The following is a 25,728-nucleotide window of genomic DNA, read 5'->3' on the forward strand; positions in this document are numbered from 1 at the left end:
TTACTATTTTACTACTAATATGGTGCGTGCTAGATATACTTATATATATATATATATATATATATATATATATATGAGAATTGCCTCAATCATTTTTACCAAGACTCGAAGCTAAGAGTAGCTAGGTAAAGCTAAGAAATTTTGTATTTCTTCTTCCTTACCACCATATATATAAACTTCCCCTCTTCCTCCCTCTACACACTTTTCCAATTCTTCTTTCATCTTTTCCCTCTTTTTGATCCTTCTCCCAATACCTCTTTCTCTCTTTGTCTCATTTGAGAAGAAGTTGTAGGAATCTGGAATATTCTTATTACTGTCTCAAAGCTGGCTTTCTGATCCCGCTGTACTGTTCATCTCGACAGCATAACTCGAGATATTCAAAACGTTCCCTTTCATCAATTCTTTTATAAGACGACTGTACACATCTCAAAATCGAGAGAAGAGAAAAGTCGCAAACATGGCACCTTCAACTCGCTCTTCAACGAGCAACACCCTCGTTGAGGAAAAGCAACCTCAACATCTTGACATGCATGGAAATGTCTTTGAGCTCCCCAATTATACCATGAAGGAAATCTACGATGCTATCCCAGCTCATTGCTTCAAACCCTCCATCATTCGATCAATGGCATACGTTGTCCGCGATTACTTCTACGTCTCCACCCTCATTTACCTCGCCCTCACCTTCATCCCAATGCTCCCAAATCCATACCTTCGATTCGCTGCTTGGATTGCATACACCACTGTTCAAGGTTTTGTTTTTACTGGTATTTGGATTTTGGCACATGAATGTGGACACGGTGCTTTCAGCAAGAACAAGAGATTGAATTGGACTATGGGATTGATCATGCACTCATTCTTACTTGTGCCATTCCACTCCTGGAGACTTTCCCACTCTCAACATCACAAAGCTACCGGCAATATGGACAAAGACACTGCTTTCGTTCCACACACTAGAGAAGGTTGGGTTCAGAGAAACTTTGGAGAGAAGGCTAAGGCCAACATGATCGAGTTTGCTGAATTGGCAGAAGACTCTCCAATTTACTCGCTCTACCATGCATTCATTCATCAATTGTTTGGATGGCCAGGATATTTGATTGCCAACTTGACTGGACAAGATTACGATGGTGCCAAGGGAATGAAAATTTCTCACTTCTATTTTGGAGAGGACAGTGTCTTTTACAAGAAGCACGAGTTGCCTTTGATCGCTTTGAGTGACGTTGGTGTTGCTGTTATGATTGCTGCTCTGATCTGGGCTGGTCAAGTCTTCGGAAGCTTCAATGTTATTGTTCTTTGGGGTGTTCCATGGTTGTGGGTTAACAACTGGATTGGTAAGTTTCATTTCTCAATTCTCAATCACCCGATACTAACATATTCTCACAGTTGCTATTACCTTCCTCCAACACACCGATGCATCCATGCCCCATTACAACAACAACACCTGGAATTTCGCTCGTGGTGCAACCGCTACTATCGATCGTGACCTCGGTTTCATTGATACCCATCTTTTCCACGATATCATTGGTACCCACGTTTGCCATCACTTAGTCTCCACAATCCCATTCTATCACGCTGGAGAAGCAAGCCAACATATTAAGAAAGTCATGGGTCAACATTACAAAGCCGATGTCAAGACTCCTTTCTGGACCGCTTTCTGGAGAAACCAACGTACATGTAAATTCGTCGAAGAATCAGAGGGTATGGAGGGAAGTGGTGTCTTCATGTACAGAAACTTGTATAACAGAGAGGGAGAAGTTCATGCTAAGGATCTTACTAATGGCCAAGCTTCTATTGCTAAGTCGGACAAGCCAACCGTCTCAAAGGTCGTACCAGTTGGTTCTATGGCTACAGCAATGAGCACCAGCAGAAACATGAATGCGGGAAGAAGATTGAGTCAAAGTGTTCAAGAGAGAGCCAAGGCTGGATTACCTCTTTTGGCTGAAGTCTTGGGAGAGTGAACGGGGAATAGGAGAATAGGTGTTTGACATGAAGAGTTGTGGATATTATTGACCACGTGCATTGGTGGGTGGAGTTGGGGAGTTATCGCTTGCGAGTTGAGGAAATACTTGGGTCACGATACGATACCAAACTCAAGATATATAGGTTTAAGTTAGATCTTGGAATCCCGGGGAGAGATATCCTTCTTTTTAGAGATAGATTATCTGGTTGATTGCATCTTCTGGTGTACATAGAGCGATATGGACTAGACTGGATAGATGGTTTAAATTAAATTAGACTAGACTAGATCACAACAATACGTTTAGAATAGAACAAAAGCGTTATTACACTCTTTGCATACTATCGCTTTAAATTTGAACAGACGTTTCCGTGATTGTGAGATTTATGAGATGATTTAATCCAAGTGGTCATGCGAGGTTTACCACACCCAAAAATGCAAAAAAGTTACATTTGTATCTATATTACTTAGTACCCAGCTTCAGTAAACTTGGTGGTAGTATTACGATTAAACCAGCGTCTACGCTACAGATTTTCCATTCCGCAATATCTTACATGAAACCTAGTTGGTACCCATGACGAGATGGTGAACTTCACTCGCGACATATTTCTTACGGTGAGCGGGAGTGTACCGGAAGTTCGAGTGTGGTGGAGAATGTGGTTTTGGTTGTTTGTTCATTTGACTTGATCCGTTTGTTTTCATGTGCTATCTGTTGGCAAAAGTCTTGATGGTTCCTGGAGAGATCTTATCGTGGAAGATTGTTTGGATGGGCGATGATATACGTGTGTATTTATATAAGTAAATTCGTTTATATACGGATTGAGACTTTTGTGTCAAGTTACTTCAATGATCGATCGGCTGTTGTTTCTTGTGTTCGAAATTTTGTATCCTGGTGGTTTGGACTCGAGCTTTGTTTTGATTTCTCGATATCTCGTACATGGGATCACCAGTGAGTGGGCGTACGAACTAACAGGACACTGCAAAAATATACCTGGAAGTATCTTTTGAAAAATCGATTCGCATATCTTAGGAATTCTCATAATGATTCATCAGAGATTACAGAATCAAAAGAAAGATTCTAATATTGAATAAATTTTGAAAAATGAAATTGTTAAGATTTTCGAAAGTTGAAAAGTATCTCGTCAGCTCATGTACTCAATGGTGGATCGGATTTTTGGAGTGTGGAGATGAATGAGCTTGCGAATGGGGAAGAGGAAATTGCAGTAGTGAGTTTCGAAAGCATTCTGAGATCTTGAGCCGAGGAGGAAAATAGACGAGAGATATATGAATGTGATATCTGGTTTCCTTGAGTGATTGTCTATCGATCGGTAGGACTGTCTGTATATACCGGGCAGATTATGAATTAAGTGTTTTATCATAGGATGGTATGTGATGAATGTACAAATATCATCTAAATTCCTGCAATGCTCTTCCTCGCTTTGGATTCTATAAGTTCCGAGTGCCGACTGAAAAATGTTGAGGAGCAATGTTCTTCCCATCTTCCCATCTTCCCACATTCCTGCTTCCAATCATGGCTCCGCATCTATATCTTCAATACCATGCCGTTCTAGCTTTTGAATCCGTTCTCCTGTTACATATACACTATTCCTCCAAGCTTCCTTACCACTACACGACACATCATCCGAGCACACATGTCTAAAAGAACTCGGCAGGTTGTTTTTGTCTCTATAATGACTTAGAACATGAGCCAAACTCCGTTTGCACCCATCCAGCTCATTTCTCGGGAATCTTCGACCGCATCCCTCGACAACACAACGATCGTGCGTGCAGTCCAATATCAGATAGGTTCTTTGTTTTAGCTCCTCGCGTTTTTGATGACGTTCGAGCGAAAGTAGAAGGGAGAGGTCGATGTGGTGCGTTTTGAGATGATCTTCTATACTATCTATTCGGAGAGATAAGTGTGTACAAAATGGTTCAGGACAGGCGATGAATTGACAGGGATTGTGTGTGTTGGAATGTTTGCGGAGAGATTTTAGACAGGTGAATTGTTTGTTGCAGTAGCATCTGTAACGCTTGGAGGAAGTGGGACGTTGTCCATTGGATTGTGGACCTAGGGTTTCGGCGGAGGAGTGTTTTTTCGTTGGACGTTTTCTTGCTCGAGAGTTTGAAGGTGACGGGAGGATAAAAGGCTGGCCGAGAGAAGGAGAGGGGTCAGAGTAAAACTGACCGTACGTCATTGTCTGAGCCTCGGAGAGGACATGTGCATCATGGCCTAAATTGTGACCATTATTTGAAAGACCAATCTCCACGGGGCTATAAAGACGCCATCCTTCTTCATAATAAGCTTCATCAACTACCTCTAGTATACAGGAGCTCTTCTCCTCCCTGTCTTCGATATGAATATTCAGAAGAATATCCCGAATTGACTTGCGAATAGAAAGACCGAATTCTAAAGTTTCCAATGGGCCAAGCGCGTTTCTGCGATAGAAAAATTGAACAGAATCTTTCACAAGCGAGGGTTTATATTCCATAGAGACATTCTCCCCTTCTGTCAATTTTGTTCGTATCAAACTAAATAGTTCATCTGCAATTTTGTGATTTGAGCGTATACATAACTTGGCAGAATGATTGTTTGGGGAAATAGTCGAAGAGTTCGGGTGATGAGCATTTTCTTGGCTAACCGAGAATGAGGGGTGGTTGGGCAAAGGATTCTGTGAGAGTTTGTTGTTATTAGCGGAGGGAATCTCTGAGATTATGGGAGTATATGAGACATTCAGAATTTCATGCGGAAAGTTGATGCAGAAAGTCGAATGAATGGCACCTCTGTGAATCAGGCCTAGAACCTTGATGAATGACTAACGGCCAGTCTAGTTCGGTACCCTTTTGTAGTTCCATATTTCAACCTATTGATATTCCCCGAGATTGTATTCACCTCTCGAATCATTCAGACGAAACATAACCTAAACATAAACTCACAAAATTTGCACACTGAAAATCTCTTGTGTTATGTTGGAAAATGTTCGATTGAAATTTCTCTGGACAGGTAGTTGACAAGGTGTTGTGCTGAATCAATGGAAATTCCGTAGACATGAACGAGCTTATATGATCAGGTGTTGGCAGGAATTGCTCAGGCCGTAAGAGCGACGTTGCGTGTACATTGTTGTAAGGGGGATAAGGAGGCGAAGATGTACCACTTGGAAGATCATTGTTTCCCGACGTATTGAAAACCTGAAAGGCAGTTGATTGTTCGGCGCGAGGGCAAACGTTCATATGGTTATTATGGTTATGATGAGGTGGAATTTCAATTTGAATGCCTAAGAATTAAGGTTAGGAAATTACTCACCGAAACTCACCAAAATGAAGAAAGGGCTTGACTTACCCACAGCATTTTCCACCGTGTTTCGTTTAAGTTCCGAGGTGGGTGGTACCGAAGTCGTCCAATCGTCCACCTCGATATCTCTTTCGAAAGATTGCAACGACATCTCGAATCTGTGAAAGTTTGAAGATGGGAAGATCAATAAGACTCTATTTATTGATGATTGAAACAATAAATCAAAGACTTTGACGAATTTCTTGTGAAGTAAGTGAGGTCTTCTTATTGAAAAGCTCTCTATCAATCTCAATATCCAGATCACGTGACTATACTAATACTATTCGTCCTTAACACATAACTAGGTATCAGATACCCAACGGTACTCAAGATGCCTAAGATAAATAATGAGGCTCTTTTCGTATATTCAAATTTCCATATAAATATACTAATACTATTCATACTTAATATATAACTAGATGTTAGATATCTAATAGAACTCAAAATTCATAAGATAATTAATGAGGCTCTTCTCGTGTACTTACATTTCTACGTGACTATTCAATAACATTCAAAATACCCAAGATAATTAATGAGGCTCTTCTCGTGTACTTACATTTCCACGTGACTACCCAATAACACTCAAGATACCCAAGATAATTAATGAGGCTCTTCTCGCATACTTATTACATTTCCATATGACTAATGTGGTTTAACACCGAGTGGCTCATGTTATATCTTCAATGGTAATGAGAACTGATTCTCTCTCCAATGGAGAGAAGACGGATATAAATAGTTGATGAATCCCGGTCTCCGGCTGTGGATACTACCTAGTATTTAAGATCTACTTCTGAACTCCGTTCCGCAGCTCAGGTTGATTATCTCGTGTTACGATGAGTAACATATTCCGCGTCACATGATTAGCATCAGGTGATAAGTAAGTCGATTCGACTTGTCGGATTTTGTTACAATATAGAGCTTCGTACTTAAAACATTCATTAGTTTTATATTATAGTTATGAGAATTGAAACTGGTTTCAATCATTTCGAATTCCTATTTGAAGTCTAGTCTAAACTATCCCAAAAGGTTTCTAAACACTTCGATATAATCCTAAAAACCGTTCCCATAATATTATCTCCTTAACTATTAATTCATTATTTATCACTTAATAAGCAATTATTAATCAATTATATAATTATTATAAAAATCTAATTGTTTATTAGAAATTCAAATTATTAAAATAATTATTAAAGGAATAACTTTTTTATAACGAAAATCGTAACAATTTCCTCTTTTTTTACAATATAATAAAAATATTTATATAAAAACTAGATTTTTTAAAAGCTGAATTTTTATTATTATTTGATATTCTATTTTATTTCGAAAATAATGATTAGTTATTAAAATAAGGATATTGAAAAAGGCCCAATTTTGATGTATTTTCAAATAGCCCACATGCTGATAAACCACGTTATTTCATTCAATAATTAAGGCTTTGCCATTCAAGCTATATTGCACGGACCACTTCAGGGCCCTGAGTTGGCAGTTAAGGGATAATACCATGAATTACGTCATTTCTCAATCAAGCCATCGAACACCTCAACTTCTTACCATAATACCTTGCGTCTACCCCTTCACAAACGAATCACCGATTTCATATTTAATAAAGAGATGAGATTATTCAATTCCATGATATTAAGAAATTCGTTCCAAAGTGTATAATTATTAAGTACGCAAGGAAGGAGTTGTTCCCGAGAATGCCAGCCACGTACTTGCTCACTCAATCGTATGGGGTGGTGAAACAATGGCCTGCCAGGCAAAGAAAACATATGAATGCCGACGTTGTGATTATTGTTGTTACTAGAAGGCTGGAGAAGCCAGATGCTGGTAAGAGCTGAGGGTTAAGAACTTGGTATTGGGAGTTTGGAGAAAACAGGAACTGGAGTTCTGCTTGTTGACCAACGCCTTAAATCTTATCACATAGTTGGAAGTAGTGTTTGGCACGATGAATCGTTTATTAATTGAGTTGTACCTCAATACATGGAATAAGAATACAATCCAACAGCGATTCATAATTAGACCTATTCCAGCTCAAGACACCACCACGAAACTCCCCTCTTCCAATAACTGCTAGTGCTTTATCAAGCCCCTTGAAGCATTATTAAATCTTACAAGTTCGACCATAGAATGTCACTACCAATTTGGAAGCACCCCCAAGCAGCATCCATCTATTGAGCAATCAATTGGATCTGCTCGCATTTACCAGTCGCACCAGTACCGGTTGGGACAGCGGCGATAGTGTAGACATCAGCCTCGGAGCCTGAGCAGGCGTAGATGTCGTAGCCAGGGTATGTCAACGATCCAACAGAGATGTTTGGACCACTGTAAGGGGCGACGAACTCCCAGCCTGAAGCATTTTCAGCATCGGTGCCTGAAGCAGCATATGTGACTGTGTTGCCGGAGATATATAGCTCTTGTCCTTCTTGGGTGTTCACATATCCGTTGTTGAAAGAGAAATGAATTGCTGTATACCTGTTAGCTTGTTTTGAATCGTTTACATAGAAATATGTTTATGCTTGCCTGGGGTAGTCTGTTTTCCAACCCAAAGGTATCCGTTGTCTGCAGTGATCTCCAAGCCTCGGAAGATCGACCCGGCTCCAGTTGGGAAGGTACGGAGTATGTAGGTAGCGTCGGATGTGCTAGCGGCGATAGGGCTAGCAGCGATGGTGCTGGCGAGGAGGGTTGCGATGATAGTCTTGGAGAACATTTTGATGTATGGAAGTTGTTGGACTAAAAGAATAGTTGGATATGCGTGTAATGAAATGATGAGTGAGTTGGAAGCTGTTGATGATGATTTGAGTGATGATTTGAATGATGTTTGAGTTCCAGGAGCTTTCCATATATAAGTTGAACCCCCTATAAGGCCCATTTATTTCCGTGGAGACATAACTGACGCCGATGTATCAACCCATGGACAACATTGTTCTTGGTTCACTATAGGGCGGATATCCTATATTGTCACTAAGTCAATATATTATTAATGTAATTCTCCTGCATTGTCTCGTATGTCTCTCCGACCTCGTATTTGTCGACTTGGCAGTGGCCTTCCGATGACTTCAAAGTGGCTCAAGGTGGATACTTTCTGCATGTCAAAATGTGGAGTACATTGACACTCTATCGGGAACGTTAAATTTAAGCTTCAAATTCTGACATTCATATTCCAGAATACAACGACGTAAGCGGTAGATGAACTTTACATTTTTACGGCTCCTAACTCAGCCACGATTATCCACAATATGCGCGCTTGGTACCACGGAATGAAAACAAATAGGCGGGGCGCTATAGGGGCGTTAAATAGGGGCAGATCTTCACAGCCCACAATCGGGCTACCGGCTTCTGCAGCCCCGCAAAACGAACATTGAGCTATTTTTGCATTTTACAAAGCATGGGTGCTATTTTGAAGTTATTCTCGAAAATTGCTTGCAGCAACTTACAGTGCAAATGTATTAACCTCTCCCCGAAAGATCATTACTATCTGTTTCCCTCACCGGCACTATTCTTGCCCGCCCATCTGGATATCGTTATTTCAAGCCTAAATCTCAAGTTAATAAGACGGGTTTGCACCGCCTTTTGTTCTTATCGTTCTGATTCGCTTCCTCAGAGAGTTCCCATTCGGCCAGCTGTCTTAGACTCGCTTCATCTGAAAAGTCCATCGTAAAATCCTTTTCAATGAGATACGACATCTTCATACTTCGTACCCGGGGATACTTCGGTTGTCTCGTTTACAAGTTAACCCTCATCGACAATGTCACTTACATTGAATGCAGGTGTATCCGCGGTGTGAGATACTATTGCTTCCACAAATCGGTCAGTCCCAGCTTGTCTCCTGAAAGCTGGCAATTCATATGGCTCTTTCTCATTTGCAAAGCCAGCAAACCTTACAGGTAAGGCGTTGGTATTCTTTTTCACCTAGTCTAGCGGCTTTTTGCCATGTTCAGGGACTGGAATTGAGACAAGTTTTGTGGAAGAAGTTTTCTCTCCGCGCTCGAGGCATTGCCACGAGACCTCGTATAGATTTGTAAACAAGGGTTCATGACCGCTATTTTATGTATTCCCTTCAGAGTAGTCTTCCACATCGAATTCTATACCAAAGTTGTATTTGATGTCCTCTACCAAGAAAACTGGTGACGTGGAATTGAAGTTCCACCTACGACATACAAGAGACGTTCCAACCAACAAGAGCAGCAGAAACACAACCAAACGCATATCCTAGTAGAACTCCAAGGAGAATCCGTCGGGTTGCACCAAAACCTCGTATGTGAAAGGATTCATGATTACTATATAATCCGCAATTCTTTTCATCGTCATCAAACTGATCCTTATAAATCAGTCGCTATATTTTAGTAAAACCCAGCTCAAAAAAAACATATAGAGCGATGAGGGACGGTTACTGATCTTTTGCAGTTGGCTTTGTGGTGTGAACATGCGGGAAGGCTGCGGCTGTTATGATAAGTTAAGTGATGGCTTTATGCGAAGAGCTAGGTGATTCATTTCGATATTGAGCGATTTACCCGTTAGATAAAAGAAGACATGTTGAGTAATACTATAATCTGTTGTCACATTGAAAGGATGAGATTTTGGAGAAATCACATTTAAACTTGATTGAGGCCTACAGCTGTTGAAAGTGGTACTGCAAGATAAATCACAAGTTGAAAGCATTTCCTCTTGATCGTTTATCGTATGAAAGTATTGCGAGGATAAGTTATGCGATGAAAAGTACCTAGATCCACTACTTAAAGCGAATCGATATGGGATGAGGTGTTGACTTTCCACCTCTTGTTTGCTAGTGGTTTGCGTAGATTATGATATTTTCTATCTTCAAGTCGCTTTCGTATTCTAATACAGCGTTCTCCGTCTCCAAACTAGATGATATACAATTCAAGAGACTCTAGCACAGAGCGGATGTGTTCATTATTCATAAAACTGTGAGCTCATTAATAACCTAGATAGGCACTAGCCAAGTTCTTCTAAACTGTGTCGTCATGCTCTGTTGTTCACGGTAAGGGAATATGCTGCCCTTGCTGATAGCCTCTTGTTCGACTTACCGAAAGAAAAGTCTGACCAATTGACCTATAAAAAATCCAGCTCTGCATAGGGCCGGATTCGAAGAGTGATTTTCTTTGAAGCTAGGTCGACCTCAACAAGCTAGGTCGTTGGCTTATGACGGCTTCATCGATCCAGGGGCATTTCAAGGGCGTCTAGATCAACCTAATCCAAAAGGGTATATAGCTAGCTTTCCTCCTTCCTAGTAAGAGAAAAAAGACAAGATCTTCCATCGTCAACGAACTGACTCAATCAAACCATTACCACCAAAAAATTTCCATTTTTTCAATAACTATTATATTAATTCAAATTCTCAGAAGATGTATAACATTTATGCAATTAGAAATTATATCTTTCATCCCCCCCCAAAAAAATCTATCTATAAATGAATAAAGTATACGAATACATTTGAACGAATTCTGTATATAAAATAAAATAGCCCAGAAATTATGTGACCCATATGATGATAAATCATGTTATAAAAATTATTTCTTATATATCTCAAACTGTTAATTCTAAGCTGTATTGATCGATTTTGCGAGTCGAACTGACGCCTTATCTAGGCAATTGAGGACCCTCAAATTTCATCTGTCGTTACCCATCTGAGACATACAATGAGTTTCGATCTCCATGAACGCACCAAAGAAAGCTTCGTAAGAATTTAAGTATAATCGATAACGCCATGGGAAGAGGCAAGCAAAGGAAAAGAGAGGCACTTCGAGTGGCATTTCCGCGGAAGATTTTATAATCAGAGTCGTGTCGTCGATGGTTGGGCCGTCGCATCGCCGTCTCCTTGTTCCACGGTTGTTGCACATGAATCTATGGAAGACTTCAACGTACCATGCCGCAAAGGTACGTGTGATGGATCCCGAAGAGTGTAGTTGTTGTAATACTCGACATCTGGATTCTCACCAAGAAATCTAGAGATTGCAACATCTGACTCTGTGTCAGAAGAGGAGTCCAACCTATCAGACATGAGCCGAACCCTTGGAGGCTGCATGTTGTGGTAGGGACTTCTATATTCAGATGGGCTCCGATTTCCCGGATAACTACCACTGAAGCTTTTGTTCCTGTCGCGATAGTCTCGAGTGATAGGTCCTTGGGCATAGCTATCTATGTCAGGTCTTTCTTGTGGCTCCGTGCTATCTCCGTTGTCTGAACAATCAAGATTGTCCTCATCAATCTCTGATTGTACTTCACAATCAGAGTCACCATAATCGCTATCCGGAACTTTCTTACGATTCTCTGGTAGGATGCAGGAGCTCGTCTTCCAATACTCTTTTTTCCCACAACTGTCTTTGTCCGAGCATAAGTGCTGGAAGACCAAGGGGGTAGATGCTCTCAAATGTTTCAAGATGTGGACGTGGCTCTTCCAACATTTCTTCCAAGAACCTCGAGGAAGCTTTTTGTCACAGAAAGTGCAGTGGTCGTGGGTTCGGTCTGTGATTATAAAAGTATTTTCCTTGATCCGTTTTGATATGCTGCTCCTCTCAATTTCTGAGAGACTTTTGAGGTAACCTTTATGAGATTTGGTATTTAGGTGACTTTTCATAGTCTCCTTCCTGGGGAATATCCTCGGGCAACCAGGCACAATGCAAGCCGTAAACTCATAAGGATTATGAATCTTGTTGTGGGGTCCAATTCCTTTAACCTCCACGCTTGCGTTACAATGGTCATAGTAACAATTGTACTCATCCGAGGGGATTTTGAGCCGCTTACTGAAAGAGGAAGTGACACTCGTGGAACCTTCATAATCGCTACGACGCTTAGACGAACGTGAAAAGATTGAGGGGTTTCTGTTTGTTTGTGGCGCCAAATCAGAGAATGAAGTCCTTGTGTTCTGTATTCTAGAAGAAATACGCTGCGGTATAGGCTGATCACATTCTACTTTGGAGTAGATCTCGTAGACTGATTCCGCAATTTTCATAGGCTTCATATCCTTCCAAGGTATATCTTCGTTTCGAATGATCTCGAGTATAGATTCTCCAGCCAAGCTTTCCATTTTCGTAGTCTCCCATCTGAAGCCAGCATCGCGATAGATATCCTGTATTGCTTTTCTGATTTCCGAGGCGACGAATGATTGACTCAGGGGCTTATCTCCAAACTCTGATGTTCTCCCGTATACTTTGTCGAATAGCTTACTTCGAAAATTGTCACTGGTAAATTCGGCACCTGCAGAAATTGAGGAATTTCGACTCGCGGGACAATCAGCTAGCCTTTGACTGGAGCATTGAACCATTGACTCTAGAACTTTTGTTGTCTGATTAGTGGAAACAATGTTCCCAGCCCCTCTCGCTGAACAACTTCCCTTGTTCCTAGTCGATCGTCGAAGTGGGAATATCCGCCCGTGAGTTTCTGTGGACTCCTTCAAGTTGCTCTCCTGCCACAAGAAACACTGTTAGTTTGGGGATCTTCCACTCTGTAGATATAAAAGAGCGCGGGATCAAATCAAAAGACGGATTTAGAAAGACTCTTGCAAATTACAAGGGTCTCATATTCGAAGGATAGAAATTGGCACTATTTACCCTAACATTAAATAGTACGTGGCGCGCAATGTGATGAATCAAAATATATACTCACGTTTGTTTCAAGGTCATGATTTGCAAGATCCGATCCAGAGATGGTTCCAGCTCTCGAAAATGCTTGCATATGTTGTGAATTTATTGGTGTTTCGGCCTGTTCTGGCATTTCAGATTGATTGTATTCCGCTTGGTTAGGGAAACCGAAAGGGTGGTCTCGTACTTCAGCGATTGATGATTCTTGAGTCGGCTGCGGACTACCCAATCTTCGAGTTGTGATCTGACATTGCGAGGGGTTTTGGTTATCGGAGGACCCCGCTGTGGGTTTTGATGTAAGTTCGTCCACCCCATTTTGATAGGCAAGCGGGTCATAATAGAACTCAATACCGTAATTTGGGACTTCGCCATTGGGAAAGAGCACTAAATCATCGAGGTTGTTGTCGGAAACAATGTTGTGTGATAAGCAATTTGGATTATTCAAATCATTACCAAAGGAATGCGATGCCTGATCACTGGATATCGGTGATTGCGCAATGTTCGAACCAGGGTTCCAGCAACCCTGCTGTGGCAGTGCTTTCTCATATGCGGCTACGGATTCTTCAACAGTATTAAAAAGCATGCTTTAAAGGCAAAGATGTTGTTTGTATATAAAGATAATACTACATAGAGTAGAATTTTGTAGTCCTAAAATTCCGTACTCCTATTCGTAGATGACGACGCTATGGCTATGTTGAATTGTTGCAGATGCTCGTACAACAATATACCGTGGTATGCAGAAGAAAAAAGAAATAAAGTAAAGAAGCAAAACACAAAGTCAACGTGAATGTTATCAGTGGTGTGTGCTGGCAATCCTCGTCTCGCATAAGGAGATTGTTGATGGAGATGGAGATGGAGATGGAGATGGAGACGGTGCCAGAAGCTAAGCGAGTGAAGGGGACGGTGATGATGCAAGTATACATGAAGGGCACATTTGATAAACTTAAGATGGAGTATTCAAACTTTGGGGGGTTCCCATAACACTTTCTCAATCATGAGTCTCAGCAAATCCCAAAGATATGAAGATGGGAATCACGGGTGGTTGGTCCCCTTCTCAATTGCAGTCGCCATCGCCATTGCCATCGCCATCGCCATTGCCATCACCATCACCATCACCATCACCATCACCATCACCATCACCATCACCATCACCATCACCATCACCATCACCATCACCATCACCATCACCATCACCATCACCATCAAACGTCGTAATTGCTGTTTTTATATCCTTCCCCCCATCAATACCTCCTCAAAAATGTTGTATTTGATTGTTAAACAAAGATATTACTATCGACGAATTCTCAAGTAATCGTAAAAAATCGAAAAGTCCTCGACAAGAACGCCTGAGATTTGAAGGCATCACCTAGACGTGTTTCCAGTTTGATCTGTCTATCGACCTCATCAAATTGAGTGCTGAACACCGATAATCGAGAGGTTAAGAACTCGGTATACCTCTTTAGGGTCAAAATCCATCGTGCTGAGACCACTACTCTCAGGATCTAGTTTGGGAAGGCGTATGCCAAAGGAATCTGAAAGCCAGAGCGGCAGAGTAATGTGTGTGATACATAGAACTCTTTGGGCGTGCAGTCATGTGAAACAAGAGATTGCATGCAGGATTGGTCTGGCCGGAAGCTGCAGTCAACAGTTTATACATGAAGATAGGCGTATCCGAAGTTGTCCGGAGTGTGAAGTAAAAAAAGCGCAAAGGTAAGCATGAAAAGATCAGAGGACCTAGATCTCGCTAACAGAATCAGGCATGCTTCGAGGCGGAGATAGAACCAACAAATGACAAGGAAAATTGAGTATAAATCTGCTTGATGAACTCAACATCAAATTGGAGCAGACAAATCCCCTGAGCTTGCTGGGTCGAGCGCAGATTGTGTGTTGAAGCTGGACCACGGGTGTCGACATTATAGTCAAATTGAACATTGACCAGCTGTATTCGGACTTGTCCTTTCGTCCAGAGTCCTGGTTCAAAAGCAGGATGTGATCTTGGAGTTGTCCATTCGACGTTCTATTCGATTGAGAGGCGAGAATTATGAGATAGATTGATGTATATTTGGCCACAATCCCCATATCATGCTTAACTCTGGTTTGACTCAACCGGTATTCGTTTTCGGAGTAAGAGTAGGTAGCAATCTAACCTTTCACCCTTTTAAGTGTTTGACAATGGTTATATATACTCATTCCATGAGGTTGAAGTGACGAGGCTAGCATTTAGGCTTTCAAGATCCATGAACCCCACATTCTTCACATGTCTTGGTGCCCGAGTCTGACCACCTTCTGTTCTTGTGAGCCTTGGATAGCGCTTTTGTTTATATAAGAACGATTCATCGCAAAATTCCATATGAATTTCCCTCTTTTGAAAGGAAAAATATTCATTTCGGTATTAGACTCGTTTAGCGGCGGCTCTCAATATAAGTAGACGGGCCCCTATGCAAAGCCTCGTTCGTTCCGCGTCATGGCCCCCAGTCTTTCCTGTCGTGTTTGCCTTGATACCAATCCCATGTACCAAACCGCTCGATGGCGAGTCGATGTGGTAGGTAATGATAAAATCGAGTATACTCTTCCATTCAACTTCCGGGAACTGAAATCATCAAGCCGCGCTTGTTCATTTTGCTTTTTGATAAAAAGAGGTGTGAAAGCTATGCGGCGCGACGCTGCGTCGCTTCATCGCAAGGGTCATTGCAACTTAATTGTCAAGCGCGGCCGGATTATCGTGCAAAAGTCTGCTCCTCTTGAGATTGAATTGATTCGCGATAAAGATGGTGTTGGAGAAGAAGTGTTGTCAAGGCTTCAATTGTTTGTGGCGGATAAGGATGAGGTTGGAGGAATTTATCTGAGGCCCACAATTAGCGACTCTGGCAATTTTGGCATACTCGGGATCGCCAGACACGTTCCTACCTTGATTTCAACCAAGACGCATATCACACTCATTAATTCTTGGATCAGCAACTGCCTTAAGAATCACTCATATTGCGATATAGCTACAACAAGCCAGCTGCCCTCTAGACTTCTGGATATATCTGGTAGTAAGGATGTTGTTCGTTTGGTAGAGGTTGGGAATCTCACAAGCAGCGTCAATCGACCTTCCTACGCAACTTTATCACATTGCTGGGGCTCTAATCGTATCATTCAAACCACATCATCTACTATAACATCTTTCTATGGTGGAATTAGAGCAACGGATCTCCCAGCTACCTTTCAAGATGCAATATCCGTAGTACGAGCTGTAGGATTGAGATTCATATGGATCGACTCTCTTTGCATTGTCCAGGACTCTCTGGATGATTGGAAGCATGAATCGATTCTTATGGCTTCAATATACTCCAATTCTTATGTGAACATCGCGGCTACTGGTGCTGCTGATAGTTCTATGGGATTTCTGGCACCTAGGAATCCACTTCATCGATCTATCCCCTTACTCGCAAGATGCCTCCTGAAGCCAGAGACAGAAGATAAGAGTATATTTGTTCGTCATTCGCTCGATGGACTCCATCAATTTTATTCCACTCCGACGATGTTGAGAAACAACACCACTGGTTCATGGAGCAAAGAGAAGCAGGAGGCGCCATTGTTATCAAGAGCCTGGATTTTCCAAGAACGATATTTAGCACCAAGAACCTTGCATTTTTGCTCGTCAGAGCTAGTCATGGAATGCCGCAAAGAACTAAGATGCGAATGTACTGGACTTGATTCTATCGCATCTAACCCTCTTCGCGACGTGCAAGATATTTCCTATGATAGTTGGCTTCGTGCCGTAGAGGAATTCTCTAGGCTGAGGTTGAGCCACGAAAACGATCGATTGAGCGCATTATTAGGTATTGCCAAGGTCTTCCACTCTAGATTGATGTCTACATATCTTCGAGGACTTTGGGTTGAAGATCTTGCGAGGGGCTTACTGTGGGATGTTACGAGGCATGAAAACATACATAACAATGCAAGTCCTATTAGTTTGCCAACGAAGAGGCAGAATAGAGAAGTTGCCCCAACGTGGTCATGGGCTAGTATGGTGATGACAGAGGGGTTTGGAATAGTCTTTCCAGCAGCCCACGATGCATCATTTTCCAAAAGCCCACGATTCTATCCTTCAGAGCCAGCTTCACTATTCACAATGCCTCCAGGTACCTCATCGTTCGATAACTTCCTAGAAACGAAGACAGTTTCCGTCAATAGTGAATATTTCTTCGCAACTGTTTTTCTACCAGAGACCGAGGAGAACATAATGCTTGTATTTGACGCAGATATTGAGGGCATGGTTTTCATATCTATGTATGATATGAATTTGGATATTCCCTTCTATTCGGGAGGTCTTCCTCAGGAGCAGATCTGGGAAGTTTGCTGCTTGATTCTAGGTTCAATGACAGAGAAAAATTACGAGTTAGACGAAGAAGCAGAGTTCTTGTGCACGCTTGTGGTTAGATTCAACTCAGTCATTGATGCATGGGAACGGATCGGAGTACTTGATGTTAGGAAAGATGATGCGAATTATTCAGGTATAGAAGAACGGGAGTTTAACCTCATGTGAATACAAGCATAGACAAAAATCAAGTTGATTAAGGAAAAATATGATAAGTTTTATAATGTAAGTCAACAGGCTATCTACTCGTACCCAAGTACAGAAAGGTGAAGAAAAAACACAAAGTGGGAATCTAACAACCAACGCTCAAAATTCTGTAATGACAAAAGAAAATAATACACAAAACACTGCGCCATGCCGTTCCAACACCACCGTCATTATCCCGATTAGCCTTCGGTAGTTGGGACCTTGCATAGATAGTGTAAGAGTGCCAGTTATTATTCCTGGTTATGCTGCCTTTGATTTTCTCATGTTTTTCTCAGACGCAGCTCGACGAAGTCTCTCGGCTGCTGCATCAGCAATCAGCTTATCATCACCCGTCAAGCCCAACTGTGCCGCCCGCGCAGCACGCTCTATGCTATTCCGGGGACGATCTCCCGCCTTTCTCGGAATCCACGAACGCAACAATCCCTCGCGTCTGAGATAATCATCCGGCATCTCCGTGAAACGTACATGGCGAGTGTAAAACTCTCCCCGCTCGTTGAAGAATTTTGAAGCGCGTAAGTGTCTTTGGTATGGACTCAGTCTTGCTAATTGGAGAATATCTCGATCGCTCAAAGTTTCACCAGTCGAATAAGGTAAGGCCATTAATCTTTTGGACTCAGGGTGGAATTTGGCACCAAGCATTGTACGTCTACGGTGCAGGACTTCGTGGTAGACACCCTTGTTGTTGGTTTGCTTTCTGATCCCGCCCCATTTCTTTACTGCCTCTACGTCTGGACTACCCATTTTCTCGTAATTGTTTCCGGAAGATTGGTTATAGTGGTTGAAAATACCTGAAGGAGGAAGCCTATAAGGATATGGAAGAGCTTGAGTGATAGCAGGTGATGAGAAGGCAAATTTCCCATAGCGCTGGAGCTCGGAGGCATGATCCGGATTCTTAGCTCGAAATCGGCCGATCAGAATTGCGCCAAGTTGATCATATCGATCATGGATACTTTTTCTTTCATCACTGATAGCTCCATGCTCAACTAACATTTGTCTGATGACAATATCTAATTGATCCTGCTTTGAAGAGCCTCCAAAGATAGGTCGACTCAGTCCAGGTCTAGCAGCATAGAACTTTTCGATCTCTGGTTGATTTCTCGGAATCCATGATTGCAAGTAACAGATTTCTTGAGCTGTAGGTGGTGTGGGGGGATTCATGGTGATGAGTCCTGGCTGTAATACTGGGTATTCGTCAAGATCAAGAGCAGGCTCGGGAACTTGAGAAGCTGGCGAGTCGTTGTAGGCCTGGCTGCTGTAGTATTCGTTATCAACAACATTTTGATTATCAGACTGTCGGATAGGAAGAACTTGACCGGCAGGTGATTGGTCGTGAGTCAACTGATATTGGTAAGTTCGGGCTTGAGGTAAATCTCCAGTGTGGTAATAAAACTCATCAGAAGATCGATTGATGTCAGAGCTTGCAGGTTCCAAGCCTGTTGATGGTAAGTAAATTCTAAAGGACTCGGAGCCTCCAGTCTGTAAGCTTTCTTGTGGCGATGAAGACTGGAAAATATCTGAAGGGCCAGTCTGATATCTTTGCAGCGAAGTCAGATCTCCAACATACTGATCGTATTCTTCGGGTGATCTGAAGGAACCAGATTGCGCAAGTGATAAATCCTGTCCTCTCGAATACTGATATTCTTGCGGATCTAGTCAAAGATTAAATATTGTTAATCAAAAATTGCTCGCAACAAGACCAATAGAAGAACATACCAGGCAGATGGTTTGAATTGTTTCTGATACCGTGTTTCTCGGCAGAAAAAGATGAATAAGGACCAGACTCATGACCGTCTTCATGTTTTGAATCTGGCGTGTTATCTATATTGCGCGATTAGCCTGTGAGATTTCAACTCGGTGGAGGGGAATTATATATACTAAGGTGCATTGAATGCGGGTGGTGCATATATTCCTCTTCTTGCTCTTGCTTAATAAAGGGAATTTCTTGTGAGGAGGTGTTAGTCTTCTTGTTCTGCTCCTTTTCTTGAAAAAGAAGAGGATCAAGAGTAGAATTTGAGTGCGACATTGTGTGGCTGTATTGAGAAATTTGAGATACAAAGGTCTGGCCGTTGTGGTATTTTTGTTGTGGGGAGGAAAGCGAGATAAAATCAGAGCAAGGCTGAAGGAGATAATTTTTATCTGTTTGACATACGGCAAAACTATAATTAGAGATTTCACAACCATTATGTTAGTGTGCAAGAGAGCCAATGAAAAGCTGAAACTTTTATAACATTGCTGTAGAAGACTAGTGAATCCTCGGCCCATGACTTCATTCACTTTTTGAACATAACACAAATGAAATTTCTTGGAAAAGGATTATCTGTCTGGTGAAAAAGACACCAAATCTCTCCTATGCTCACTTTTCAGATAACAAATCAAGAAATAACTTAAGTTCCAAGTAAGTAATTTTTCAATGCCATCTTGGCAATTTAATTTTGATCTGCTCATATTCATGAGGTCAAATTGAGGAATATACTACAAGCTAATATACCTCTGTAGAGTATAATCGGTTATTGCTGCTACTATTAGATAGAGATTCTTCCCTTAAAACTGCAGATGTATCGGCATCATCTCGAGCAAGGTTTTCGAAAGGATTCAAATCTCAACGCTGAAGTAACACCAAAGATCCTGCGAGCGGATTGAAGACCACAGATTGAACCAAATGATTGTTAATTAACACACCAATCTTTCCAGATATATAACTGATGTATCGTAGATGAAATTACGGAAAGGGGATCACCCACCAAATATACGTTACCTCGCTTCGCTTAATGAGTCAGCTCCAACACCCCATTCATAACTAGGGCTTGAAAGTATGAAGCACTAGAACCTGAGTAGAAATACAGTGGATAGGCTCTGATAAGTAAACCAGCTAAGTGAAAAGGAAAGAAGATAAGAAGAAGCTCCATGATCCTGTTAATTGATTAACAGTTATTTGCTAGGTTATTTTTAGGAGGGGGAGGGAGGTTAGAACCGTTGTCACATCAACCGCAAACAGACAGCCTGAACCCACGACAGCATCAGGCAAGTTGATTCCTTATACATGCATGCAGGGCTATACGAAATGAATTTTATTCACGGTCATAGGGGTAAGCTATCACTGCATCCACATCCCAAATAGTCATTTGTGCAGAAAAGACTCTTTAAATTCATCTCGGGGTTAAAAGCACGCCAATTTAGTTTACATAATCCCCCCAAGAACCAATTACCATTGGGAGAAGGGAGAAGGAGTCGGCTCACAAGTTAGACTATAAACATCCTCAGAACTGTTCACTCTAGAAACTTCAGAACTGCGCGCGATCGATCAAGAACACGATTATCGGAAGTGAGATGGCGATAGAAATGAAATTGAAAATGAGTGACATCTTGCAATCCCAAAACATTCACCCCACTGCATTCATACTAGTGCAAGTGTTCGAAATTGGGCAAGACAAACAGAGCAGTCAGAGGAATCGATCACTCACACGCTCATTCTCAATTATTGTTCATCTGGTCGATTTATTTCCACAGATACTCCAATCATCACCAGATTGCTGTTGGTGATTAACATGATTGCTTGAATATCCGGACCCGCTATTCTTTGATGAGGTAGCAACACTTCCGATTGCATTCCAAGAAGCCTGTTGAAAAGTTTCGGCAGTCCAGCGATCCATTGGCGTCATTGATTCCGTATTGGTAGTCGATGAAGAAGTGTATGACTTCTGAGCTTGGGTTTGAGCATTGCTGCTCATTATAGGCACAGCGCGGTTGACTTCTGTGAATCGACTTTGGGTATAGTAGTTGTTCCACTGACCATTCGCTGTATACTCAACTGCATTTCCGTTGTCCGAAAATTGAAACTGAGTTGCCTGAAAGAAGCATCAGTAAATGAATCAACTTTGAAGAAGAAGAACAAACCTGAGTAGTCGATTGGTGATGGTATGGTGAATTGGGCATTATGACGGAGTTATAATAGACCTGGTGACTTTAATATGGCCTGGGAGTATGTATTGTGGTTTTCTGACCGGGAGACCGTGTTTTCTGGTCTCTTTGATCTTAGAAGAACGATATCTCAATTTTTTTAAAGCAAATAACGCGAGGGTGGACAAACTAAAGGCTGTAGTTTTCAATAAGAATTCTGAAGAGGAAGTGGAAGGTGTGGTTTCCTCGGAATTTAGGTGGAATAAGTTGTTTTGAGATGGAAAGACTCTGAAGCATGCAGACAGATGAGGTGGAAAGCAAGTGCTCTTTATATGAGAGTTCATCTTCTTACATGAGCCTCCGTCCTCCTGCTGTTTACCATGTCAAAAGGTAACTCTCACAATCCTTGTCAACAGCTGGGGACTTTTGTCACCCCGGATCCAAATGGCATAGGTCTTCATTTTCGCCCAACTAGATACGGATTGACCAAAAATTGGGCGGAGGGAAGTTGTGCAAGACACTTACCAAATTCCCATGCTGCCGGGGACTTTTGACCTTGCCAAACATGCATTTGATGGGCCAGTCATGATTGTCTTTTCACACATTTTCTGGGTTGTTGTGTAATAATTCTGGCATTTTCGTGCAGGGGAAATATGAGAACTTTGCTGAGATAATCCTACGGCTGCAACTTCGTTGGTTCCAGATGATAATGCTGTTGCTGTGAGGGACTTTTGGTCAGTTCCAATACCAAAAGTCTCTCGGCCTCATAATCCTACATGTTCATGTGGGGGAATTCTGTAGTGTAACCTCATTTACATGTCCGTTATTGCATGAAAACAGCCAAATCGGCTTGCTTGGTAATTTGCATCACTCTCGCGAGCCGCCAAGAACCGCCTAGCCGCTCAATCTAGTAGTCGAGGTCTCTTTCCGATTTCTGGCGATCTCTATACATCTTCAACGCACATAATTGAGCTATCATAATGATTTGAAAGCAATTTCGGTACGACATCATATCCTCAACGTAGAGCAATGTTTTTTCTAATCTTATATCGATAGTAGAATGTCCAATAGTCTGTACTTGTAGACAGGACGTGGGATTGAATCTTTTTACTGGATTGATTATTGGTTACATTACAGTCGGATTTTGTCATGCTGCAGAAGTATAATGCATCAATCTAGACTCCCAACTGGCCAAAAACTATACAACTATGAATTACTATTTTTGGAAAAATCTCAGTGTTGTTCTAGGTTGCTGGTAGTTTTTTTTTGTGGCAAGAAAGTTGGCGATCATATTGCTGTCACATCATACCCTTTGCCTTGCGGAATGAACAAGGTAGATTTTCAAGGTCGGCTAATGATAAGTGAGGGACTTTTGTTCTCACCCAATCATTCACATTTAATTCAACCTAGCTTACTACCATCACAATGTTGGGTAAAGCCACTCGTGCATGAGCTGGCTTACTTTGTTGATACGTACGCAGTACGGTAAGGCCTGGGAAACCTGATCCGGAAGGGGACTTTTGGTCAGCCATTGAAATGCATCGCAAGGCGAGGCTCTCCAAAATTGGCTGATAAGTATCAGGGTGTTTCCATTTTCTGTAATTCCTAGCCTAGCAAAACTTGCTCTTCAATTGGCATCACAGAAAGTGTTCCTTCCACAGCAGGTTTCCCGTACTGGAGATAAAATAATTATCTACGAAACACTTTTTCTTTTTTCATCATTTCAGCGCATTCGTCTTTACCAAATCCTCCCATCAACATCATGTCACGCCAAACATTTATCGAGAGTCATATGCTTACGGATGTCGAAGCACAGTCCTCACTATCTACCGGATGCCACAAAGTCCTCTCCAGAGAAGAATGGTTGAAATTCAAACCAATCATACAACAATTATATATAGACGAGAACCAGACATACCCTACTGTTGCTCGTGAACTCGAAAGAAGATTCGACTTTTGCCCTACGTAAGTGCTAGGTTTCTATTTTAGTTCTTGGGCGAGAAAGATGAGATGTCACATATAGAAGCTTCTCCGCCTCTGTTAATAGAATGTACTTTGAAATCAAGATAATGATATTCTAGTTATAGAAAACGTCAATTCACACGGAAGACTGAGGAATGGGGTTTGAAGAAGAATTTCAGGAAGGCGGAGAGGAAGCTCCTTCTTCAAAATGACAGAAAAAGCGGCACCGCGGAGGTTATTATTGGAGACAGACGTGTGTCGGATCCCAAAAGGATCCAAAGGCTGAAGAGAAGATATGCACATGAAAGCCCATTGTCTCAAGGTTTGATATTCTTCAAGATAATTACCCATTTATCGAAAGCATTCTAATGTTTGATTCGGGGCATTCAGATCTCTCGTATCAAGACACCAATATCCCACTGGAATCTGCTGGGCCGTATTCCTCACTCGAAGAGCAACTATCTATATTAGATTACCCATATGGAACTACTTCAATGGATGAGGTACCTCAAACCCTAGGTGTTACCGAGGAGAGTAGCGCTATGGATCTGGAACAACTACCGTTCAGTCGAGAAAGTGATGTTCATGGATCTCTCGGATTGGCTCGATTGTTTCAACGGTTGGAGATTGAAGCCTCTATGCCACCGCTAGATCTGGATGACGAAGTCATGGAAACTAAACAGACTGTCTCCGGCAATGAGCTTCGCAGCGATATAGAATGCTACGGAAGAATAACTAGACCAATATCCGCCCTCTCTAGCCAAATAAAATATGTTTACATACCTAACACTGTGGTAAAACCCGCACATATCCCAGGAAAAAGAATTCCGTGGAGTCCGTTGTTTGAGCTTGATCTATTTCCAACCCCTCAAAATACGCGTGGTTCTCGGCGCGGACTGGTGCTTGCACCTCCATCCAACCCATTGATTGATGTGTGGGACAAAGATTTTAAAGAGTGGAGACTTAGGCTTCGGAAACTTAGGAAGACTTTGCCAGATCATAACCCAGCAATCATCTTGAGCCTCGAGCATTTGATAAATCTACGTAAGCAAAGAAAGGAAAGCTGCTTATACTTATATCGTCAACTCCTAGCTGCAAGGCTGAAGGAGAGCTGTCTCAATAATTACAAAATAATGGAGATCTATCTTGAAATTGTAACGGAGCTTTTGTTGAGAAGGAAATTTTTAGATGCGACATACCTTTCTCGAAGTTTGCGTGAAGCGATCCAACAATCACAACTGAGCTCTGAACATCCCTTCTACATTCGACTCTCCTACCTCGAAGCTTTTATTTTGTACAAAAATAGTCAGTTTGGAGAAGCCGAATCAATCATTAGGTTAGTGATACAAAAATTCTTAAATGACCATAATCTGGACCGCAGTCATCAAATGACAAGCGATGCACTCAAGCTTCTCGCTGAGTTGATCAGATGCCAAAATAAAAATTCGTGTCCAGAAGCCGAGAAGATATATAGATACAGCATTCATCAAATCAGTAAACATGGCCGAAGCCTAGATAATACTTACTTCGACAGTATGAACCATTTGATCTACGTTCTATTGGGAGGCCAAAAGATTGAAGAAGCTTACAGTCTATGTATTTACATTATGGAATACGTGGAATTATCACTGGGTAAGAGGCAATATTGGTACTATGAATACCAAAAGCACCTAGGCTTTATTCTTTTATCCAGAGGCATGATATCGGAATCTATCAAAGTCTTCCAAATTATATTGCTCGAAACAGATGATTGCTATTTGCAAGCCAGGACTCATTATAATCTAGGCTATATTCTAGAGGAATGTGGAAGTTTCAAGGAAGCGATGGTCATGTATAAGAGATGTCTCTTGATTAGGGTTAGAAACGAAGGTTGGGGTAGTTGGACGGATTGGAAAACAACTTGTGACAGGCCAGGTCTTTGTTATGAAGAGTTATCGCAGTTCCAGGATGCATTGTTCCTGTATAAAAACTTGCGAGAAAAGATAAAGAATGTCATTGGAGACCATCCATTTATCAAGGAAGTCGAGGGTTGGATTTCTACGATACAAGAGCGGATGGAAGAAAGCTGTGCTGTTAGTGAGGAATTGGATTCTCCGTATGAGGTCCAACAGGGAGGGGTTGATGATTTGGTGCACAAACATTTTAGCGAGGGTGTAATAGATGACGTGAGCTTGAGAGAGGTATTCGAGATAGAAGACAGAGGGCTGGATAAACGGATTGCCGACATAGGTAAACAGATTGGTTCAATAAAGCTTTCCTAAAGTACACAGAGGAGGTTAGTTTGACTGTCAAAGATTGCCACTTACAACTAGCTAACAAATTCACAGATACAGGGTTATCTCTTAGTGGTTATAATAGGATAGTTCGAATTCAAGGATTGATAAACTATTTCTCATGCAGACAGATTTTGGGTATA

The 25,728-nt window shown here is 41.7% G+C and overlaps 10 protein-coding genes across 10 annotated transcripts; 4 read left to right on the forward strand and 6 right to left on the reverse strand.

The window, feature by feature from the left end:
• The first annotated feature begins 237 nt into the window (after positions 1-237).
• BCIN_13g00280 (hypothetical protein) lies at positions 238-2,270 on the forward strand. Its single transcript, XM_001547449.2, has 2 exons — positions 238-1,328; positions 1,381-2,270. The coding sequence occupies exons 1-2, from the start codon at positions 458-460 to the stop codon at positions 1,953-1,955; spliced, it is 1,446 nt and encodes a 481-aa protein (XP_001547499.1). The 5' UTR covers positions 238-457; the 3' UTR covers positions 1,956-2,270.
• Positions 2,271-3,289: 1,019 nt separating this feature from the next.
• BCIN_13g00290 (hypothetical protein) lies at positions 3,290-5,229 on the reverse strand. The gene is made up of 2 exons (XM_024696604.1): positions 4,892-5,229; positions 3,290-4,626 (listed from the first exon to the last, which is right to left on the reverse strand). The coding sequence occupies exons 1-2, from the start codon at positions 5,183-5,185 to the stop codon at positions 3,484-3,486; spliced, it is 1,437 nt and encodes a 478-aa protein (XP_024552417.1). The 5' UTR covers positions 5,186-5,229; the 3' UTR covers positions 3,290-3,483.
• A 2,224-nt stretch (positions 5,230-7,453) lies between these two features.
• On the reverse strand, positions 7,454-8,067 carry BCIN_13g00300 (hypothetical protein; the record flags this gene model as incomplete). The annotated part of the gene is made up of 2 exons (XM_001547452.2): positions 7,806-8,067; positions 7,454-7,749 (listed from the first exon to the last, which is right to left on the reverse strand). The coding sequence occupies exons 1-2, from the start codon at positions 7,990-7,992 to the stop codon at positions 7,454-7,456; spliced, it is 483 nt and encodes a 160-aa protein (XP_001547502.1). The 5' UTR covers positions 7,993-8,067.
• A 2,722-nt stretch (positions 8,068-10,789) lies between these two features.
• On the reverse strand, positions 10,790-13,612 carry BCIN_13g00310 (hypothetical protein). The gene is made up of 2 exons (XM_001547453.2): positions 12,909-13,612; positions 10,790-12,708 (listed from the first exon to the last, which is right to left on the reverse strand). The coding sequence occupies exons 1-2, from the start codon at positions 13,464-13,466 to the stop codon at positions 11,077-11,079; spliced, it is 2,190 nt and encodes a 729-aa protein (XP_001547503.1). The 5' UTR covers positions 13,467-13,612; the 3' UTR covers positions 10,790-11,076.
• Positions 13,613-13,731: 119 nt separating this feature from the next.
• BCIN_13g00320 (hypothetical protein) lies at positions 13,732-14,306 on the forward strand. Its single transcript, XM_001547454.2, has one exon. It carries the CDS (start codon positions 13,878-13,880, stop codon positions 14,193-14,195), a length of 318 nt encoding a protein of 105 aa, XP_001547504.1. The 5' UTR covers positions 13,732-13,877; the 3' UTR covers positions 14,196-14,306.
• A 156-nt stretch (positions 14,307-14,462) lies between these two features.
• On the reverse strand, positions 14,463-15,246 carry BCIN_13g00330 (hypothetical protein). Its single transcript, XM_024696605.1, has one exon. The coding sequence runs from the start codon at positions 14,960-14,962 to the stop codon at positions 14,618-14,620; it is 345 nt and encodes a 114-aa protein (XP_024552418.1). The 5' UTR covers positions 14,963-15,246; the 3' UTR covers positions 14,463-14,617.
• A 37-nt stretch (positions 15,247-15,283) lies between these two features.
• Positions 15,284-17,601, forward strand: BCIN_13g00340 (hypothetical protein). Its single transcript, XM_024696606.1, has one exon. It carries the CDS (start codon positions 15,348-15,350, stop codon positions 17,412-17,414), a length of 2,067 nt encoding a protein of 688 aa, XP_024552419.1. The 5' UTR covers positions 15,284-15,347; the 3' UTR covers positions 17,415-17,601.
• Positions 17,602-17,655: 54 nt separating this feature from the next.
• BCIN_13g00350 (hypothetical protein) lies at positions 17,656-19,560 on the reverse strand. Its single transcript, XM_024696607.1, has 3 exons — positions 19,329-19,560; positions 19,167-19,271; positions 17,656-19,102 (listed from the first exon to the last, which is right to left on the reverse strand). The coding sequence occupies exons 1-3, from the start codon at positions 19,474-19,476 to the stop codon at positions 17,694-17,696; spliced, it is 1,662 nt and encodes a 553-aa protein (XP_024552420.1). The 5' UTR covers positions 19,477-19,560; the 3' UTR covers positions 17,656-17,693.
• Positions 19,561-20,902: 1,342 nt separating this feature from the next.
• On the reverse strand, positions 20,903-21,639 carry BCIN_13g00360 (hypothetical protein). Its single transcript, XM_001547457.2, has 2 exons — positions 21,348-21,639; positions 20,903-21,298 (listed from the first exon to the last, which is right to left on the reverse strand). The coding sequence occupies exons 1-2, from the start codon at positions 21,384-21,386 to the stop codon at positions 20,936-20,938; spliced, it is 402 nt and encodes a 133-aa protein (XP_001547507.1). The 5' UTR covers positions 21,387-21,639; the 3' UTR covers positions 20,903-20,935.
• A 1,319-nt stretch (positions 21,640-22,958) lies between these two features.
• Positions 22,959-25,685, forward strand: BCIN_13g00370 (hypothetical protein). Its single transcript, XM_024696608.1, has 4 exons — positions 22,959-23,315; positions 23,438-23,634; positions 23,703-25,587; positions 25,640-25,685. Exons 1-3 carry the CDS (start codon positions 23,113-23,115, stop codon positions 25,571-25,573), a joined length of 2,271 nt encoding a protein of 756 aa, XP_024552421.1. The 5' UTR covers positions 22,959-23,112; the 3' UTR covers positions 25,574-25,587; positions 25,640-25,685.
• Positions 25,686-25,728: the final 43 nt, after the last annotated feature.

The sequence above is a fragment of the Botrytis cinerea genome, chromosome 13 (assembly GCF_000143535.2).
Source record: "Botrytis cinerea B05.10 chromosome 13, complete sequence".
Classification (NCBI taxonomy): Eukaryota; Fungi; Ascomycota; class Leotiomycetes; order Helotiales; family Sclerotiniaceae; genus Botrytis; species Botrytis cinerea.

Coding starts and splice junctions, on each gene's coding strand:
- BCIN_13g00280 (XM_001547449.2), top strand. CDS start 458: ATGGCACCTTCAACTCGCTCTTCAACGAGCAACACCCTCGTTGAGGAA. Junction 1,329..1,380: donor GTGGGTTAACAACTGGATTG/GTAAGTTTCATT, acceptor ATATTCTCACAG/TTGCTATTACCTTCCTCCAA.
- BCIN_13g00290 (XM_024696604.1), bottom strand. CDS start 5,185: ATGAACGTTTGCCCTCGCGCCGAACAATCAACTGCCTTTCAGGTTTTC. Junction 4,627..4,891: donor ATTTTCAGTGTGCAAATTTT/GTGAGTTTATGT, acceptor AAACTCTCACAG/AATCCTTTGCCCAACCACCC.
- BCIN_13g00310 (XM_001547453.2), bottom strand. CDS start 13,466: ATGCTTTTTAATACTGTTGAAGAATCCGTAGCCGCATATGAGAAAGCA. Junction 12,709..12,908: donor ATCATGACCTTGAAACAAAC/GTGAGTATATAT, acceptor TTCTTGTGGCAG/GAGAGCAACTTGAAGGAGTC.
- BCIN_13g00320 (XM_001547454.2), top strand. CDS start 13,878: ATGAGTCTCAGCAAATCCCAAAGATATGAAGATGGGAATCACGGGTGG.
- BCIN_13g00330 (XM_024696605.1), bottom strand. CDS start 14,962: ATGGGGATTGTGGCCAAATATACATCAATCTATCTCATAATTCTCGCC.
- BCIN_13g00340 (XM_024696606.1), top strand. CDS start 15,348: ATGGCCCCCAGTCTTTCCTGTCGTGTTTGCCTTGATACCAATCCCATG.
- BCIN_13g00350 (XM_024696607.1), bottom strand. CDS start 19,476: ATGTCGCACTCAAATTCTACTCTTGATCCTCTTCTTTTTCAAGAAAAG. Junction 19,272..19,328: donor CCCGCATTCAATGCACCTTA/GTATATATAATT, acceptor CGCGCAATATAG/ATAACACGCCAGATTCAAAA. Junction 19,103..19,166: donor CAATTCAAACCATCTGCCTG/GTATGTTCTTCT, acceptor ATCTTTGACTAG/ATCCGCAAGAATATCAGTAT.
- BCIN_13g00360 (XM_001547457.2), bottom strand. CDS start 21,386: ATGCCCAATTCACCATACCATCACCAATCGACTACTCAG. Junction 21,299..21,347: donor ATCACCAATCGACTACTCAG/GTTTGTTCTTCT, acceptor TGCTTCTTTCAG/GCAACTCAGTTTCAATTTTC.
- BCIN_13g00370 (XM_024696608.1), top strand. CDS start 23,113: ATGTCACGCCAAACATTTATCGAGAGTCATATGCTTACGGATGTCGAA. Junction 23,316..23,437: donor AGATTCGACTTTTGCCCTAC/GTAAGTGCTAGG, acceptor TTCTAGTTATAG/AAAACGTCAATTCACACGGA. Junction 23,635..23,702: donor TGAAAGCCCATTGTCTCAAG/GTTTGATATTCT, acceptor CGGGGCATTCAG/ATCTCTCGTATCAAGACACC.